This window comes from Parastagonospora nodorum, assembly GCF_000146915.1.
Source record: "Parastagonospora nodorum SN15 chromosome Unknown scaffold_9, whole genome shotgun sequence".
NCBI lineage: Eukaryota > Fungi > Ascomycota > Dothideomycetes > Pleosporales > Phaeosphaeriaceae > Parastagonospora > Parastagonospora nodorum.
This window is the reverse complement of record NW_001884557.1, coordinates 1,231,615-1,245,970: the sequence shown is the minus strand read 5'-3', so window position 1 is coordinate 1,245,970 and position 14,356 is coordinate 1,231,615. Positions and strand designations below refer to the sequence as shown.

The 14,356-nt window shown below is 54.3% G+C and overlaps 6 protein-coding genes across 6 annotated transcripts; 1 reads left to right on the top strand and 5 right to left on the bottom strand.

Moving 5' to 3' along the window:
- Nucleotides 1–44: 44 nt before the first annotated feature.
- SNOG_06642 (hypothetical protein) lies at nt 45–484 on the bottom strand (the record flags this gene model as incomplete). Its single annotated transcript, XM_001796954.1, has 2 exons — nt 45–277; nt 343–484. The coding sequence occupies 2 exons, from the start codon at nt 482–484 to the stop codon at nt 45–47; spliced, it is 375 nt and encodes a 124-aa protein (XP_001797006.1).
- A 530-nt stretch (nt 485–1,014) lies between these two features.
- SNOG_06641 (hypothetical protein) lies at nt 1,015–2,092 on the top strand (the record flags this gene model as incomplete). The annotated part of the gene is made up of 2 exons (XM_001796953.1): nt 1,015–1,419; nt 1,472–2,092. 2 exons carry the CDS (start codon nt 1,015–1,017, stop codon nt 2,090–2,092), a joined length of 1,026 nt encoding a protein of 341 aa, XP_001797005.1.
- A 137-nt stretch (nt 2,093–2,229) lies between these two features.
- Nucleotides 2,230–3,818, bottom strand: SNOG_06640 (hypothetical protein; the record flags this gene model as incomplete). Its single annotated transcript, XM_001796952.1, has 3 exons — nt 2,230–2,521; nt 2,575–3,427; nt 3,476–3,818. 3 exons carry the CDS (start codon nt 3,816–3,818, stop codon nt 2,458–2,460), a joined length of 1,260 nt encoding a protein of 419 aa, XP_001797004.1. The 3' UTR covers nt 2,230–2,457.
- A 2,243-nt stretch (nt 3,819–6,061) lies between these two features.
- SNOG_06639 (hypothetical protein) lies at nt 6,062–9,724 on the bottom strand (the record flags this gene model as incomplete). Its single annotated transcript, XM_001796951.1, has 4 exons — nt 6,062–7,632; nt 7,695–7,758; nt 7,788–8,443; nt 8,491–9,724. 4 exons carry the CDS (start codon nt 9,722–9,724, stop codon nt 6,062–6,064), a joined length of 3,525 nt encoding a protein of 1,174 aa, XP_001797003.1.
- A 375-nt stretch (nt 9,725–10,099) lies between these two features.
- On the bottom strand, nt 10,100–12,051 carry SNOG_06637 (hypothetical protein; the record flags this gene model as incomplete). Its single annotated transcript, XM_001796950.1, has 2 exons — nt 10,100–10,375; nt 10,426–12,051. The coding sequence occupies 2 exons, from the start codon at nt 12,049–12,051 to the stop codon at nt 10,346–10,348; spliced, it is 1,656 nt and encodes a 551-aa protein (XP_001797002.1). The 3' UTR covers nt 10,100–10,345.
- Nucleotides 12,052–13,103: 1,052 nt separating this feature from the next.
- On the bottom strand, nt 13,104–14,198 carry SNOG_06636 (hypothetical protein; the record flags this gene model as incomplete). Its single annotated transcript, XM_001796949.1, has 3 exons — nt 13,104–13,481; nt 13,538–13,804; nt 13,932–14,198. 3 exons carry the CDS (start codon nt 14,196–14,198, stop codon nt 13,104–13,106), a joined length of 912 nt encoding a protein of 303 aa, XP_001797001.1.
- Nucleotides 14,199–14,356: the final 158 nt, after the last annotated feature.

Sequence of the window (14,356 nt, the reverse complement as noted above, 5' to 3'; positions counted from 1 at the left end):
TGTGGTGTCTTGTGTCGTTCTGTTCGGATCGATTTGGCACTGGGTCAGGCAGATGCGCAGATGCGCAGCTCGATGCGTGAGGCTTGGGTGCCGGGGTGCGGGGCTCGTCGCGGGGCTATCGATAGCGGCGGAGGGGCTGCTTTGCTGGCAGCTGGATGGCGTCTTCGCTTTGTTGGCAACGACGGTTTGTTCCGGGTTGTATTGTGGCAGATGGTGTACGGTGTGAGGACGGTACCAAACACTGGCAGCGAGGAAGCAGGAAGCAGAGGTCGAGTTACTGCAATGAGTCGCGGTCACGAGCACCGGGAAGTCACGCTACGATTGCGGCCGGCAAGTCACGACCGGCCCATGGTATGCCGCCGTTTGGCAGCGACGGTCGGATCAGCATCTGGAATCTGGAATCTGGAATCTGGAATCTGGAATCTGGAATCTGGAATCTGGAATCTGGAATCTGGAACTGCACAGCATCACGGCGGATGAACATGTCATGCTCCTATCCACGGGACATGGCTACTTGGATATAGTGCCATCGCAGTATGGGTGCTTGCAGCGCTGCATGAGCTTCGACCCGTCACCAATGGCGTCCCAGCAATGCCGCATCTCCCCCGAGCCGCGGCTGCGACCACGTCTTTGTAGCAGTACCCACAGCTTAGACGACCATGTTCCTGTCTGGATGTATTCTTGACTGCAGCCAACCCCCCCGGTGCATCCAGTGGCTCCGAGCAACTAAATGCCCGCCAAATGGCCTTGAAAACAAGTGCCATACCAACGCTCCAGCCCGGACAAAGGAGGCCCAAGGTCTGGACAAAGCTGACGAGAGCTCGGACTCCCTCGGTTGATGCCACATCCAACCTTGGTCTTGGTCCAGTACAAGCTCTACAGCGCAACTTTCTGTACAGCTTCATAAAACCGAATCGCTGCCCGCACTAGCCATGGCTGCTGATTCTGCGTTTGCATTGCCTTCCCGAAGCATCCGCAAATCCATCTGGCACCGCCTCGACGCTTGATTCCACCATGTCCTCTCGTGCAGCCATGTCGCGTGCCTTTGTAAACACACTCCGCACTCCTTTGCGACCAACACATGCACTCTCGTCTTCGTCGCCACGATGTTCGCTGCCCGTCGCCCAGGTCAGGTTGAGTTCACACTCCCCGCTCGGCGCGTCCTTGTCCACTGCGCGCAAACCCGTCACCATCAACACCCTCCAAGCTCTCTACCGCAAGAACGAACCCATCACCATGATCACAGCGCACGACTTTCCCAGTGCGCATGTTGCCGACCACGCGGGTATGGATATGATATTAGTTGGGGACAGTCTGGCCATGGTTGCGCTGGGCATGGAGGACACGAGTGAAGTGCTGATGGAGGACATGCTGCTGCATTGCAAGTCTGTTGCGCGAGCCACCAAGGGTGCTTTCACTGTATGCTCTCACAACTCCCAGTCATATCGGACCGCGCGCTAATACAGGCCAGGTTGGTGATCTACCCATGGGAAGCTACGAGATCTCCCCAGAGCAGGCACTAGCATCCGCCATCCGCATGATCAAGACAGGCCGCGTCAAGTCAGTCAAGCTCGAAGGCGGGAAGGAAATGGCACCAACCATTGCCAAAATCACTGCCGCTGGCATACCTGTACTCGCACACATTGGCCTCACCCCGCAGCGACAAAATTCTCTAGGTGGCTTCCGCGTCCAAGGGAAGAGCACTGCATCCGCAGCCAAACTACTCGACGACGCTCTCGCAGTACAAGAAGCCGGCGCATTCGCCCTAGTCCTGGAAGCTGTGCCGGCCGAGGTCGCTACACTCGTCACCAAAGAACTAAGCATCCCGACCATTGGCATTGGCGCTGGCAATGGCTGCTCGGGCCAAGTCCTGGTCCAGGTCGACATGTTGGGCAATTTCCCACCCGGTCGCTTCCTCCCCAAATTCGTCAAGCAGTACGGCAACATCTGGACCGAAGCAAAGGGCGCCATTGAGCAGTACAGGACCGAAGTAAAGAGTCGAGCATATCCCGCGCCAGAACATACATATCCCATGTCGCCCGATGTAGTCACTGAGTTTGAGAAGCTGATTGAAGCGAAGCGAAAGGCTTAGCATTCCACCCTCCGCTTTGTTTTGTATAGCTTCAAGCTTTTTGCATGTGCGAGCTGCTGTTGTGAAATTTAGCGTTGCTGGTCGTTACTATCATACCCACGCTTTGCATGGACGTCACGTAGATCAAACACTATTTATGAATTCCAGCCTTGTCCTATTCGATTGATCGAACAGTAAAAAAACAACAAGTAGGGTCAGGTTCTGCCCCCCTGAATAAAGGCAAATGCACAAACAAGGTCAATATATATCTGATGCAACAGCCTGGTACACCTCGAACCTAGCTAAGACGTGTATTGACACGAAATCACGTCATTGTATCTTACTCGTGGGGAATATATCGAACCATGCCGACAATGTGTGATCCTCTAATGCTGGCCGCCACGGGGCCTGACAGCCATCTGGTGATGCCTCTGCGGGTTCTCACGGTACCTGTCACATGATTAGTTGCCGCCCTGGACCATAATCTCCAAGCATGTACTTACTTGGTCACAATCCTCTCAATCGAGTTCAATCCCTTCTCCAGCACATCCATCCTCGGGCCGTAACTCAGCCTAACAAAGTGATGGCAAGGACTATCGAACAAATCCCTACGCCGGCTAGGGTTCAAGTCGAAGAAAATACCCGGCACGACAATGACCTTCTCCTCCAGACACGCCTGGAAGAAGTTGAGCCCGTCGTTGATGCCCTCTGGCAGACCAGACAGATCAAGCCACAGGTAGAAGGTCGAGTTGGGCATGTACGGGAACTTGAAGCCGATTTCCTGCAGCCGCCCAATGACAAAGTCGCGCTTGGTGCGGAAGTGCATCTGCAGCGCGCGCATTTCGTTGCGCACCTTGGGTGGCGAGAGCATCTCTACGGCCGCTTCTTGGAACGGCACGTTGCACCCGCCGTCGAGGTAGGAACCGCAGGAGCCAATGGCTTGGATAAACTCCTTGGGGCCGATAACCCACGCTACTCGCCATCCTGGGAGGCGGAAGCGCTTGGTCAGACCGTCGATGATGAGCACGTCATCCTCGTCGACGTCCTCGACGTTGTCTGCTGCGGAGATGACGGTGCCATCGCAGTTGGTCGTGTAGTTGTATCCGCAGTAGAACTCGTCCATGATCAACGTAGCGCGGTCACGGCAGATGTTCTGGATCTGAGCCAATTCGGGGTTCGTGATCATCTGACCGGTCGGGTTCCTGGGGTTTGATGTGAGAATGACGGAAGTACCACGGGCAATCTCCTCGGCGATCTTGTCGGGCGACATGTGGTACTGGTCAGCTTCGCCCAGAGGGATGGGAATGGCCGCGATGTTCTTGAAGAGCGAAAGCATCTCGTTGTAAGCCGTGTAGTCTGGTCCACGTTAGCTTTGTCGACTGATAATCCCACACTTGTACTCACCAGGAATGAAGAATCCCAAGTAACAGTTGCCCAGCACAGCGGCGATACGGATCAAACCCGCACGACCACCAGGCACAATGCACACATTCTCCCATGTGTACTGGCTCTTCCTCCACCGGCGATGGTGCTCATTGTACAGTTTCGCGACCGCTTCTCTCAGGGGCCTGATACCAGCAGTTGGACCATACTCTCTGCCATGAGCGGAGATGTCGACCTCGCTTGGCCTCTCGAAGCATCCTTCTATGCTGTCGTCGACTTCAGGCGCACCCTGTCCCAGGTTTGCCCATTCCTCGGGCTTCTCGAGGAAACCGTGCTTGAAGAAGTTAGCGAATATATCCTTCATATCTTATTACAAAGGTATAGTTGCCTTGTAGGCCTGCTCGCTCGTCCATACCACTCCGGTGGATGCACGAGTGGCGTCGAGACCAGCGTGTGGCTTGTGTCCTTCGTGCGAGGATCGGAACTGCCTGTGAACGCTTGAGCCGAGTTCTGCTTGGGCGTCAGTGCATGTTGCAACAACATTTATTCCCAAGGCCTCATTGAGCCACCCCAGTGCAAGCATCTCCAGCCATTGTCCGAATGATCAACATTGTGCATATGTGCGTGGCACACTGAAGTGCTGGGATTGGAGGGCTCGAGGGACACGGCTGAGATCGAGGGGTAGCTATCGCCAGGGAAGGTGGTGCGAGCTAACAGGCAGTCGAAACCAAGTTCCTCGAGAACCCAGAGGCTACGGAAGCCCAGAGTGCTTGCAAGCCGGATAGTAACGCGATACCGTGGGGCCGTTCGAAGCTATTGCAAGCTTCAAGATCAAGGAAACCGCAGGTCGAAATTGAAGTGCTTCCAGCGTGACGTAGCAAATCCTCGCGCAAGGAAAAAGCAATTGGAAGACTTACCACTCTCGCTGGGATCCTTGGAGCTCGAGAATCGTCGCTGGGAGAAAGCTCCCTTGAGCATGTTGACTTTTTCCGCCGAGAAAGACATGTCTACAGGCCGAATGACAAGCTTTTGCTAGCTCCAACGGCGTAGATGGAGGGGTAAAATCGAAGGATAGGAGGACCCTGAAGGAATATGGACTTGCCACACGCTTCGAGAAGAGTCAAGATGACTGTCGGCAACAAGCAATGAGTGCCGTGCCAAAAAGATTGATGGGGAAGAGGATCGAGGAGCAACAAGTAGTTTGGCAACCCAAGGTCGGTCCGTCTGCGTCTTTATAACATTCGCGACTCGCCAGCTTGCTTGCGCAAGCTGCCCGCTCCAGCAATGTTGCATCCACAACGCACGAACCCTAGTCTGTCTCTAGTCCTACATCTCGCATCGCTATCCCTTCAGCCACCCACGTCGCGCCCAATCAATTGCCTCAGAAAGTCCTACCCTGCGGATCGGTACGTCCCTCGTTGGTAGAGCTCCGTGGACCCCATCGATCGCGTCTCTACACCGCTACAACCGTTCATCGTGGCGGCTTTTCAGCCGGTTGCAATTATCGGTGTATGCTCTACAGTAATTAGTGCGACCGATATGTCTCTTGTGCATCTTGCGGATAGCTCGCGACCCTGTTGTGTATCTTGACGTCTCAGCTTCAAGCACGACTTTCTTTTGTGGACAAATTGCCTCAGCAGCTTACGCCTCACACGCCTTGCCCCTCGACAGCTAGCACGGCATGTCATCAGCACGGGCTGTGACGCGGTCCTCGCCATCCAATGTCTTGTTGCAAGTCGTGTTTGTGGTAGCTCAGCCGCAGCATGTCTCGGGCGATTGGGCCGCCGGAGGGGCATAATGCCTCAAAACTCGCAGCCCTATCACTTTCGTTATTATCTCTTGGCCAATGCATGTCACGGCCGTGACGCAAGGCAGTATGCTTTAGTGAAGGCTTGCTAGAACCTAAATTAGAAGGATTCCTCGACAAACCTACCTGGCTGAGCAAGTTGCTTGATCGAGCAATATTAAGTTGCCTTTGCACCATCCGTAAGGCTGGTGACTTCCCCAGCTACACTTGCTCCCAGCAGTAGCGCATCTATATAGTCTTGACCTACCGCCATTAGGTGTTGCAACCATTCGTGCCCGTTGCGTCCAAGCTCTGAGTACTCCCAGAGCACTGCAAAGCTAAAATCTGTATAGCTTCAAGGTCTTTTCACCAGTCACACTCTGTCTCGCAATATAATTTGCAACATGTAAAATTCGCATTCGCTTTCTCCTACCCACCACCACTTCTCCAACCATACCCCCAAAGCACCACAACCTCATCTCTACCCATCATGCTCTAACCACCCTAAGCGATGCCAACTCAAGCCTTCACAGGCGAGTCAAGGTGTCGAAGCTCGAAAGCAGTCAGAACCAAATAGAACAGACAAAAGCATGCGACACCAGGAGTCATGAAGAAAGAAAAGGAGAAAAAGACAAACTTATGGTCAGGACAGTCCATGCACTATCAAACTGCGAAGAAGAAGCGAGAGCGCCATGTCATACCCAAAAGTACTCCGTAGTAATGCACAATCCCTTATCCAGAAAAACGCCGTACCCTATTCCCAGAAGAGCACTCCTCGCCATATTCAACAATCTCTCGTTGTCCAAGAAGCACCAATGCATCTAGTGCGCACCAGTCCTCCATCCAGCGAGCGCGTCGTAGCTCTCATCTCCCTCCATGCCTGTATCCTCAAAGCCCTCCCATGGCAACTCTTCCGTCTCTCCGTCCATGTTGACCGTGACGCCACGACCAATCTCGATGCTGTCGTCATCCACGAAGCTGCGGATGGTTACCTTCTTGGCCTTCTTCTCTGGCTCGTTCTGTGTCTTGTCTTCTTCGGCGCGGATCTGCTCAGTGATGTTCTCGACATCCAGCTCGGTAAGGTCGTCGGTCTGTTGGCCCTCGAGAGCATCGTACAGGTTGTAGATCTGGGTGTCCTTGATCTCGAGGCGGCGGAGGATGTCATGGATGGAGGCGTTGATCTCACGGCGCCTACGATTTCCGAGGCTGACATCGTGGGACTCGAGCATGGCGCGCATAACGGCGAGCTCCATGTGCAGATGCGCACGCTCGTCTTTCAGCTCCTTTACTACAAGGGCGAGAGCCTCCTTTGGCGAGCGTGCTGGACGCATGGTGGCATCAGCATCATCTGGCATGCGAGACGACACAGCGACAAGCTTGGGGACGCGGAGATCATCCGTGGCGGAAGTGAGGCCTTCACGGCGACAAACGGTACAGTTGCTGTTGTCATGATCCTTGCTGCTTACACTGTGCGAGATCTTGATGGTAGTCGTAGTCTGCTTGCGGTTGTCGATCTTGAGGTCGGGAACAATAAATGCAGAAGTCATCTCAGTAGGAGCACTGCGTCGGCGGCGACTCGTGTTGCTCAGCATCGATGCGTCGATTGCAGATTGCTTAGTCTGCGTAGCCTCAGCATCCGCGTCCAGGTTCGACATGTTGCCAGTCACATCCTCCTCGAATTGAGTAACGTTGGTGCGGGTGACGTCTTTGAGGGAAGACTTGCGTGGAAGGGAAGGTCGACGCTCACTCTTAGCGGACGCGACAGATCGGATAGTGTCCTCACGGGTTTGTCGCTGGGATCGCACGGTGTCTTCGCGAGTCTGTCGCTGGGAATGGACAGTATCGTCACGTTCATCCTCTTCCGAGGCCTCCTGCGCCCTCCTACGGGCAGCAGCGCGCTCCTCTTCAAGTGCACGCCTGAGCTGAGCGATCTGAGCGCTATCGATGTAGCTCAATTCCGTGAGGTCAAGATCAGCGGGAGGCTGGACGATAGAAGCGGACCTCCTAGGTACAGCACTTCGCGAAGTGTATGGCGTCTCGCGAGGAGCGAGCGAAAGGTCGGTAGTGGACTCCACATCGCTCGTGACATGAGCGTTCTTATCACTCCTGATCGGTGCAGAGAAACTACGATGCTGGTCGGCTTGCGCAGAAGTGCGTTGAGAGAATCTTGACACTCCAGTGTATGCCTTGCGTGGGCTCTCCTCGAGTTGGCTAGCAACCTGTGATGTACTTGCTGCCTTGCTGTTTTGGACCTCTTGCTGAACACGGTTCCTGATACGAGTGCGTGTGTCTTCGCGGCGGTAGGTAGGCTTGCGCTGGAAGGTATCATCTTGTGCAACCTCCTTGCCCCTCATCATAGCATAGGGATTATTGTCGAATTGCTGGTTGTTGGCTTCGCGTATGCTTAGGACCTCGCGCGTCATGTCCAAAGTGTTGCGGAGCCGCCTCCTTCACGCTGCTTAATCTTGCGCTTCATAGTCATCTCTTTCTGCGCCCATTTTGCGTTGTCGTCCTCGTACTGGGCAGAAAGTTGGGGCAAGTTCTTGCCCTAAGATTGTCATTGTCCAGTCTCATGGCTTCGTTGGTCTGTTCCTGGGTCATGTCTTGGAAGTGTCGAATCGTCTCGTCACGTCGGTCAACCTGAGACTTCAAGGTGGATTCCTGACGGGACCAGCGCTTGATATCCTCATCGCGTTTCGCCTTGAGGTTTGCCAGCTGAACCTTGAGCGATTCGTGGTCGTTCTTCAAACGATCGAATTCGGCCTGCTCTTGACGCGCCTTGCGCAACTCAATGTCCTTGCGAGCCAATTGTTGTGTGTTGTCGTCGTGCTTTGCGCGAATACGGGCGAGCTCAGCGTGTAGTGTCGCGTTCTCCTTCTCAGTTGCATTCGCGGTCTGGTCAAACTGGCGACGAAGCTTGGTGGTCTCTTCGCGGTGCTGAGAGTGTTCCTGATCCAGCTGGTCCCGGAGTGCCTCGTTCTCAGCTCGAAGAGCATCAATTTCCTCTCGCAGACCCTTATTCTCTTGAGCCAACGCGTTCTTCTCACTCTTAAGCTCCTCACATGTCTGGAAGGCCACACCAAGCTGTCCAGCCATGTTGTCCCGCTCTGTGTTCAAGCGCTTCTTCTCAATCTCCAGAACCGCAGTCTTTCGCTCCGCTCGATCGAGTTTTGTTCGCAGAGTTTGGACAGTCGCGTCGAGGCCTGTCCATGTTAGGGTAAACTTTCACACCTATTTACACAAAACTTACGCGTCTTCTCGACTTTCCAACTACCTTTGCCAGCGTCCGAATCTTGTCCGCTGTCACTTCTTCGCAGCTTCTCTTGAGCTTGTGTCGTTGCTCGTAACTCGATCAGCTCCAGATCCTGCTCCTCGATCTTCTTCTCTGCCTCAGCACGCTCACGCTCCATATCCGCGACCTTGTCTTGGAGTAATTGAAGCGCAGCAAAGATGGCCTTTTCCTCATCAGGAATCGGAACACCCTCGATTGGGGTGAACTGGGGTTTCCGGCCGCCATTGGGAGGCGCGGAAAATCGCGAACGCGCCGGCATAGTCTTGGAAAAGACGGGAGTGCCATCCTCGAATACTCCGGAGACCAGCTCGGTGAGGTTGGGAAGATCGGGCAGAATGAACGACTGCGCAGTCGCGTTCTGAGCGGCAGCTGCTCGTGATCGGGGTGTTGCACTGTTGCGTGGGGCTGGATCTACTGTGCCGTCAATCTGTAGGGACGTGTGCCTGCTTCGGTTGCCCCAGCGTGTGTTCTTGGTTGACTCCATGGTGAGCGTTGGTGGTCTGTGGTCCATGAACGAAGACTCGTCCTCGGAGAGCTTCGCGTGCAGCTGGGCAAGTGAGGTGCGGCTGCGGTCTTGCTTAGCAGGCAGGGCTGGCGAATTGCGCTTGCTTGCCGGACGTGGTGACGCGGTGTCGAGGTCGTTTCGTGAGGCGCGTCGGATCTGGGCGTCGCGTCGAAGGCTTCCGGTCTCAGCGGCATAAGACTTGCGCGTGCGGTTGCTAGGAGGTGTAATATCGTAGAGGCTGTTGAAATGGGAGCTCATTTTGCTTGGCGTGCCGTGGGCGCTACGGCCGTTTCCACGCGCCTGCTCTACCGACATGGCCTCTTCTTCGTCTGAAATGCTTTGGTCAAAGTCGCCAAACTCCTTGTTGACCATTGACGTGTCTGGCACGGGCTGCTCTGAGCGAAGCATGTGCCACGCGTTGACCTTCTTCGCCGTTGACCGTATACGCGGGTACTGTGGGAGAGTGTTTGTCTCGTCCTCGATCCTGTGTTGTGTAGAGTGCAAAAAGTCTGGATCGTTGAAGAATTCCGAATTAGTTTCTTCGCCAAAGCCAGACCGTTGGGTGGGGTTCGAGTCACTTGGTGGTGGTGATGGTGAGGGAATGTCTCTGGGGCTGTGGCTCAAGCTGCGTGAGAGTTCTCGGAGAGTGCGTGCTTTCCCAGCGCTGTTGGGAGGGGAGGATTGCATTGTGCAGCGTGTCGCGTCGTGAATACGTTAATAGGGTATAGTGAAAAGATGCTGCGGAAAAGGCTGCTGCTCCAAAGACTAGAACAAACAGACTGTCCAGCCCGTGCAAGATCGGGTGGTATAGAACGCGTTTGCGGAAAGTGCAATGAAAGATTGAAGATGAGGCGTTGTTGTTGTTCGTAAACAAACTAGAGCGCGCTGACACTTGCGCTAGCACGGACCGCCCGTGCCCACCCGCGATGTCGTTCCCCAGCCCCGCGCTTAGAACACCTGATAAACTTTGCCCTTTGGTTGAACTTGCGAGATCTTAGTGCTTGTTGTATGTTGTGGTTGTCTCATGAACAGTCATACATCATTGACAATGGCCATGAGACAAAACTAGTCATCCATATTGAAGTCACGACAATCATCGAGTCATCGTCTGGAAACCATGTAATGCACATTAATTATCATTCATATTCCCCAATCAAGAAACAAAGAGGTATCTCAAATCCAAAACAACACCTGTTACTTCAGAATCCCGCCCAAGCAACCTGTCTCCTCGCACACAGGCCATCCCATCTCACTGCCATTCCAACAACAGCAACATGCATCGCCAGCAAAAGTACAGTCACAGACAGGCTATCTAGCCGCACGTGTCTGCCAGCAACGGTAATTCCCAAGCCCAGAAATAAAAAGTCGACTGATGCAAACGCAAGCAGCGGATACGCAACACGTGGATCCGCGGCAAATGGCTGGCAGGGAGAGAGCAGAGTGTATGCTTTGATACAGAAGAACAGGATCTTAGCTGTGCCGATGAAGAGTGGATTCCGCAAGGCAAGGCGAAAGCGAGACATGGCATTTGGTGAAGGCGGTGGAGGTAGCATAAGTCTTTGGGGTGAGGGTGTGCGGGTCATGGACTGTGGGGGTGGGAATTCTAGTTTCTTGTGTCTGAGCATGACGGCTCCTTCGTCCGATGATTCCCTCTTCATGGGCTCTGGTTGCGGCGGACTAGGTGATCGGTCCATGACTGATGCGCTGAGATTTGAGCGGCCTGGTCTGGTGTAGTGTATAGAGGTACGTTTTCTGTGAGACTCAGGCGATGGACTAGGTGTGTCCGCTCGACTGATGCGTGGAGTAAAGTCATCGAGATCGGACGACGGGCCACCGTATGTGTTGAATTCGTCAAACAACGCTGGTGACTTCAAAACCTGCATAATCTCTTCAGTCCCTGGACGGTCGTCTGGTCGTAAAGCAAGGAGGCGTTTCAGTGACCTGTAAAGCTTCTCCGGTAGATCTGATCGCACACGCTGCTCATCGTCAATGCCCGCCCATGTCGAGATCTCCGCTCTAAGTTGGTCCAGATCCTCGTTATCCTCGTCTATACCATCTGCATTCCGATACGGCAGTCGGCCAAAGCACATAAAGTAGACAATCATGCCTAGCGAGAATATGTCTGATTTCGTCGTGAAGTTACCGAATGCGCCGCCTGGTCTCTCTTGACGAAGTACCTCTGGCGCGCAATATGAGATTGTCCCAGTAGCGCCAGTCGAGTTCCTGGCGACGTTCGCAGATTGCACTTCACCAAAATCGCTGACTAGAACTTTTATCTTGTGTCCAGTGTTGTGGAGTAGACAGTTGCTGGGCTTCAAGTCGCGATGGATGTACCCATTCGCGTGGAGATGATTCAAGCCCGAGGTGATGTCCTTGAAGAACGAGATAATCTCCTCAAAAGGCATGCGTCGCGGCCCATGGATATCCTGCGGATCTTCCAGGTGACCTTTTGACCTCCTTCTCAGCCGCTCTTTCATCTGCTCTTTCGTAATCTTCGTCCTTGCCGAGTCCAATATATAGTCGTGCAAGTCTCCAGCATTGCAATACTGCTGCAAGATGAAAGCGCATGGTACACTGGGCCCAAAGTTGGAGATCTGAAAGTCTTCCAGCCACACATGGCGGTACGAGACGAGGTTCTCATGTGACAGATTCTGTAGAAGTTGTACTTCGATCAAGACCTTCTCAAGCCACTCGTGGTCGTCTCCCACGGGCACGCGCTTGCATGCGAATTTGCCCAGCTGAACGCCGTCCAGGACGTGCTGCACGAGGAGTACAACGCCCTTGCCCCCTCTTCCTAGCTCCCTCTCTTCCACAAAGAACGTCTTGAAATAGTCTGGGCTGAACGCCTTCGCTGATATATTCCGAGGAGGCACTGGTGCACTGCCCACAAAGTCCCCATCATCTGGAGATTGGAATCGGCCTTGTCTATCGTTTATAGGCGCAGGAGCAAGCTGCTTGTGCGGGGATGAAGGCCGCGATACGTCTGCAGAGCCAGGTTGACTTCTCCGTAGCATCTGGAAATATGCAGGGTTGACAAAGCCATTCTCCGCATCGGGTATGCCTCCTGCGCGGGGTGTACGAGGTGGGTGTGTATGATCGCTGCTGTCATCTGCGTGAGGCGAAGGATCGCGATATGGTCGGCGACAGTATGGGCATGACGTGTCATCGACTATGGAAGACCGGGACGCATCGCGGAGGGAGAGTTGTCTGGAGCGCTGGTCGTACACTACTACTGCGGAGCCGTGGCGTCTGCGAGCACTTATTAGCTTTGTGCCAAAGTGAAGAAAGTTCCAGAGAGCCTTGTAAAACATACAAGACGATTTCGCGGGACTCTGCTGGCGCATATGGTATTAGCGACATGCTTCGGTGATGTTCGCGGTCGTCGGTTGTGTACAGTCGATGTCCCTCAACCACGCATTGCTTAAAGCACCACAACAACTGCTATGTTGATAGCGCAAATGTGTTGTTGGCGGCAAATGAATGCCCGAGCGTATGCGACTCTAAGCCGATGAAGCAAACACCGGTGAACCTGAGGCGACGGAATGTACGTGCGTGCGATGATTTGCGGGGAAGCTGCGGGTCTGTTATGGAGACGATGTGACGTGCGGTCAGTCGATTACCCACGGCCTCAGGCAATACAGAGCGCGGTGGGAAGTGTGTTTATTTTGACTGCGCATTGCCGGCTGAGGTGGATTGCGCTCGCTGTTGTCATGCCATGTTGTTGTGGTGAATGCTGTAGGGATATGGCGGGAGAGCGCTGGTGACAGCACCAGGGTCCCCCATCTCATGTCATCGGGTGTATATGACCACCTTTCAAAGGCACTGCACCACATGTGTCTCCGGCCAAGTCATTGGCTCGTTGGAGCTGCCGGCTGCTTACCGTACATATGCAATTTCCACAATTTCCATCTCTGCTAGGCTTCGCATACACGTATCAAGCAAGGGTAGTCCGGTACTTGTTGTTTATGCCGGGAATAGATTCTTCAATCCTTCTAGACTAGTGCATGTCATTTTGTAGCAACCACAGACAACCTCGACCTCTTGTAGAGCCATGCACACAAGTCGCTTACAGCAAGCTCTTGACCAACTGACCGCCCTCCCAAACCTCGCCTTTCTCCAACTTCTGCCAGCCGTCCACAGCGCCAATCTCGATACAGACCATGGTCTTGTAGCCGTCGTCTGGCGAGAAGTCGCCCATGGCCTTTGCCTTCTCGATCCACGGGTTCCAGGTGACCGTGTCCTTGACGTTGTCGCGGATGACATCGAAGCGGGGTTTGCCATCCTCGAGGATGGAGGTCGTGTCCTGTGGGATCGCCTTGTAGACGCGGTCGACTTCGCCCGTGAACTTGAGGGCGTTGTCCTTCTGCTGGTATGTACCTGCGTCGAGGACCTTGTCGACGTACTCGGTGCCGGACAAGCCGGTGACGCTGACCTTGGAGATGTCCTAAACAGCACGTCAGCAAGGCACGAGAAAGAACAGAGGGTTTGTTGTTGACTCACCGAAATCTTCCAGTAGCTGTGCAGCAAGAACTGGAACTCGAAGCTCTCCTCGCCCTCATTGCGGACCGTCATCATAGTCTGCAGACTGCCCTTGCTCAATGTGACGCTGTAGACCAGGCCAAAGTCCAGAGGCCACGCCTTGCGCGCCTCATCGCTGAGTCCCGACCTGTCGAGGCCGAAGTCGAGCTTGACCGAGTCTGATTCTGAGGCAGCCTCTGTGTCGGACTTGCCAAGGAACTCCCAGCGTGATGCGCGAGCGAAACCGTGCTGTGGGAGCGATGAGGTAGCATGGCCTGACTTTGGTGGGGGGCCGAATACCTGGTGACAGCTGTCAGATGATGCTCACGATGCTTGGGCCCGACCTCCATGTCCGCATCTCAGTGTTTGAGCTTACCGGGAACACGACGGGAATGCCGCCGCGGACAGCCTTGGTGCCAGTCAAGTCTGCCTTCTCGCTCAACCACAGGTTCTCCGTCTTGCCGCCATGGCTCTTCCAGCTCGTCACGGTAGCTCCAAATAGCAACACCTCGACGCTCTCGCCCGAGGCAAGTGTGGCGACGACCTTCTGGCTTCCTCCTTGTCCAATGATCTCAACCTGAGCTCCGGGTGCTTCGGCCTTGGGTGCGCTGAGAGCGCTGGGGCGGTTCGCGCGGTCGACCATGGTGAGTGGATGGAAAGGTGGTGTCTAGTTCGAGGCGATGGCCGTGTGTTGTGGAGCTTGAGTTGATATCGAGCAGATGGACTTGTCTTGTCGTTTCACTACGACACTCAATCAATTGCTTGATCTGCGAGCAAGCGATGGAAAGGTCTTACCAATGG